This window comes from Eimeria tenella, genomic scaffold, assembly GCF_000499545.2.
Source record: "Eimeria tenella Houghton genomic scaffold, Eth_scaff3, whole genome shotgun sequence".
Lineage (NCBI taxonomy): Eukaryota > Apicomplexa > Conoidasida > Eucoccidiorida > Eimeriidae > Eimeria > Eimeria tenella.
The window spans coordinates 639,085-642,705 of record NW_013542870.1 but is presented as its reverse complement, the minus strand read 5'-3'; the positions used below and the strand labels follow the sequence as shown (position 1 = coordinate 642,705).

The following is a 3,621-nucleotide window of genomic DNA, read 5'->3' as shown; positions in this document are numbered from 1 at the left end:
TCTTCTCATTGTACTGCTGTTGCCTTTGTTGCTGCTTCTGCTGCTGCTGCTGCTGCTGCTGTTGCTGCTGCTGCTGCTGTTGCTGCTGCTGCTGCTGCTGCAGACGAACGACGAAGTGCCCCTTAAGACATGGTCGCTTTCCGCCTGCCCGTCCAACAGCCCGGGGCATCCGCAGCACCCTCAGCAGCCGCAGCAGCAGCAGCAGCAGCAGCAGCAGCAGCAGCAGCAGCAGCAGCAGCAGCAGCAGCAGCAGCAGCGGCAGCAGCGGCTGCAGCAGCAGCAGCAGCAGCGGCAGCAGCAGGGGCGATGGCAGCGGCGAGGTGTCCGGGAGGGGCGGAAACGGGGATAGCAGCAGCCGCGCAGCCAGCACCAACCCAATGAGATGGCTAGCAAGCTAGCCAGCTAGCCAGCTAGCTAGCTAGCTAGCTAGCTAGCTAGCTAGCTAGCTAGCTAGCTAGCTGGCCAGTTGCTTGTCTTTTAGCTAGCTGTATGTTTGGCTAGCTAGCCAGCTCCCTAGAAGGCCATTTGCAAAGCAAGCTCTGTGTCAAGCCAATGGACTAGCTAGCTCTCCGCTTTCTAGCTAGTCAGGTAGCTAGCTAGCTAGCCAGCTAGCCACCCAGCTATACAGCTAGCTAGTAAAGCGGCTAGCTGCCTAGTTATCTGTTTAGCTAGCCAGATATCTAGCTAGCTAGCTAGCTGGCTAAATAGCTGTCTACCCATCAAGCTATCAGTCAAGGTGCCTGAAATCGGCCCTAGTGTTGACTATCTATCTATCTATCTATCTAGCTAGCTAGCTAGCTAGCTAGACAGATAGATAGATAGCTGAGTAGCTAAGTATCTAGCTAGGTGGCTAGCTGTTTAGCTAGCCAGCTATCTAGCAAACTATGCAGCTGGTGAGCTACATAGCCAGCTAGCTACACAGCTAGCTAGCTACATAGCCAGCTAGCTACACAGCTAGCTAGCTACATAGCCAGCTAGCCACACAGCTAGCTAGCTACACAGCTAGCTAGCTACACAGCTAGCTAGCTACATAGCTAGCTAGCTACATAGCTAGCTAGCTACATAGCTAGCTAGCCACACAGCTAGCCAGCTAGCTAGCTAGCTAGCTAGCTGTTTGCGTTACCTGCATTATTGAAGAGAATATCAACGCCGCCCCTCCAATTGATGGCCTCCTCGACGGTGCGCTGCCAGGGGTCTTCCTGCTGCTGCTGCTGCTGCTGCTGCTGCTGCTGCTGCTGCTGGTCGGGGGCCCTGAGCCCCTTGGAGAGGTCGAGGGGCAGCAGCAGCAAGTCCTGCTCACTCAAAGAGCCCCCGTGGGATCTGCAAAAGTCCAGAATTTCTTTTTTTGATTTTTCTAATCTCGAAAAAGAGCGGCCGGTAATAATGAGCCCTTTCACGGGGTGTACAGACAGCTGCTGACACAGCGCCAACCCGATCCCGCTGGTGCCCCCTGCGCGCAAACAATTTCATTTATTATCTATTTATTATTTATTATTTATTATTTATTATTTATTTATTTATTTATTATTCGTTTGCTTGTTTGTTTTGTTTGGTTGGGTGTTTGGCGAAAGTTGTGCAGAAGAAGGATTTCTTTTTAAAGTTCTGCAGATTTTTGTGCTAAGACAAAAGAAACTGCTGCTGTTTGTTTATTTATTTATTTATTTATTTAATTTATTCATTTATTTGTTTGTTTATTTATTTATTTGTTTATTTTTTTGTTTATTCATTTATTCGTAGTCTCTTGTACTTCTTGAGTTGATGTTTTCGCTTTTGTATTTTCACGAAAAGTGTTCTTGAGCAGTCTTGTCTTCTTTTATTTATTCTATTTTATTAATTTATTCATTGTATTTATTTTATTTTATTTTATGATTATTAGATTTATTTATTTATTTATTTGACTCACTTTGTTTAGCTGTTCTATTTCGTTGTTCCATTATTTCGCCTTCTTTCAAATACAAATTTGACCAACTACTACTTAGCCAGAATTAATATTATTATCATTTAATTAATTAATTAATTAATTAAATGATTAAATGATTAATTAATTAAATGATTGATTAATTAATTGATTTGCTGCTCACCAGTGACCCAAATAACTTTATTTTTGAATTTGTTTTCATTTGGGGAGCAGCAAAAAGTGACGAAGTCGGTGAAGGGCAGCAGCAGCGGAGCAGCAGCAGCCCAGAGCAGCGCGGGGACTGCAGCAGCAGCAGCAGAAACGCTCGCGAGCAGAAGCAGCAGCCAGAAAAGCGGAGAAGCAATTAGGGTTCGAAAGTCCTTTTTAAAGAAGTGAAACTTCTCCGAAGAAACGAATCCGGAGAGTTTTCTGGGTGCTGCGCTGTCGATACACCGCAGCAGGTGCTGCAGCAGCAGCAGCAGCTGGCCCCACAGCAGCAGCAGCAGCTCTTTTGCTTCTTCCAGGGCGCTGCAACACTTGGCCTGCATGCGTTTGCTGCGCAGCGCAGCCAGCACCGAATCCGCCGCGCTGCAGCAGCAGCTCTTCCTGCTGCTGCTGCTGCTGCTGCTGCTCTCCGGCAGCCGCGTTGCAGTTTGACTTCGTCTTTCCGTCAACATGCTGCTGCTGTCAAAGCACACTGCTGCGGGCGCGGTGTCTGTCCAGTGCGCAGCAGCAAAAGATAGAGCTGGGAGCGTGTTACAGCTGCTGCTGCTGCTGCTGATGCTGCTGCGGAGGCGCGGGAAGGCGAGTGTGTGCGCTAATGAAGCGCTAAATGGATTAAAAGGAAATATTTAATCCAAACGCAAGAGAAAAATCCCGAAAAGACGCAAAACTGGTGTCCGCCAGCAGCAGATCCGGCAGCGACCGCGTGACTGCTGCCTCTGGCGTACCGCTGCGGTGTACATACACCTGAAAAAAGGAAGTTCGAGACTGAAACTGCGTTTATTAATTCGAAAACGCTGAGTTAACTGCAGAAGGTTGGAAATAAGTTTCTTTTAGCAGTTTGCTGCTGCAGTTTGCCGGGAAAGTGCCGCAGAAAGAACTGCTGCAGCAGCAGCAGCCGCGCGGTGGCTGCGGCGCCGGAGCTGTCTGTACACCTGAAGTTAGACCCCCCAAACTTCGCATTTAATCCTTTTTGCAGTTTTTTCTTGTCAATTTGCTGTTGGGGAGTTTAAAGTCTTTTTGCTGCTGGCAGCACGGAGGCGCTGCGCCTCCTCTCCCTCGGGTGTATGTACACCCCAGCTCAAGCCTCCTATTTGAACCCTGGGGCCCCTCTCTAGCCTCTTTTCTTCACTTCTTTTTTATTATGTTTTTGCTGCTTGCTGCTTCAGTTCTGCTGCAGCCCCTGGGCCCCCGGCGCCACCCCCCGCCCGCTCGTCTCCAGGGTTTACGCTGTACCCTCGAGGGTTTAGGGTTTAGGGTTTAGGGTTTAGGGTTTAGGGTTTACGCCTTAAGGGCCCTTCCCCCTTTTCCCCTCTCCAACAAAGACATATAACCCCAGGGGCCCCCCAGGGCCCCACTGCTTGCCTCCCCAGACAGCAGCACTGACACCGCCAGCCCCACCTGCAGCAGCAGCAGCAGCAGCAGCAGGAGCAACAGCAGCAGCAGCAGCGTCAGCAGCAGCAGAGGCAGTGTAGGGGGGAGCTGCAGCAGGGGGATAGCCG

General features: G+C 49.7%; 2 protein-coding genes across 2 annotated transcripts in view; one reads left to right on the top strand and one right to left on the bottom strand.

The window, feature by feature from the left end:
- Positions 1-129: 129 nt before the first annotated feature.
- On the top strand, positions 130-381 carry ETH_00019715 (uncharacterized protein; the record flags this gene model as incomplete). Its single annotated transcript, XM_013375803.1, has 1 exon — positions 130-381. The coding sequence occupies one exon, from the start codon at positions 130-132 to the stop codon at positions 379-381; it is 252 nt and encodes an 83-aa protein (XP_013231257.1).
- A 3,019-nt stretch (positions 382-3,400) lies between these two features.
- Positions 3,401-3,621, bottom strand: part of ETH_00019710 (sodium-dependent transporter, putative) — a gene marked incomplete at both ends in the record, with an annotated part of 2,281 nt that continues 2,060 nt past the window's right edge. Inside the window, one exon of the mRNA XM_013375802.1 lies at positions 3,401-3,520. Within this exon, the coding sequence (XP_013231256.1) occupies positions 3,401-3,520 (120 nt within the window). The remainder of the gene's footprint in view (positions 3,521-3,621) is intronic.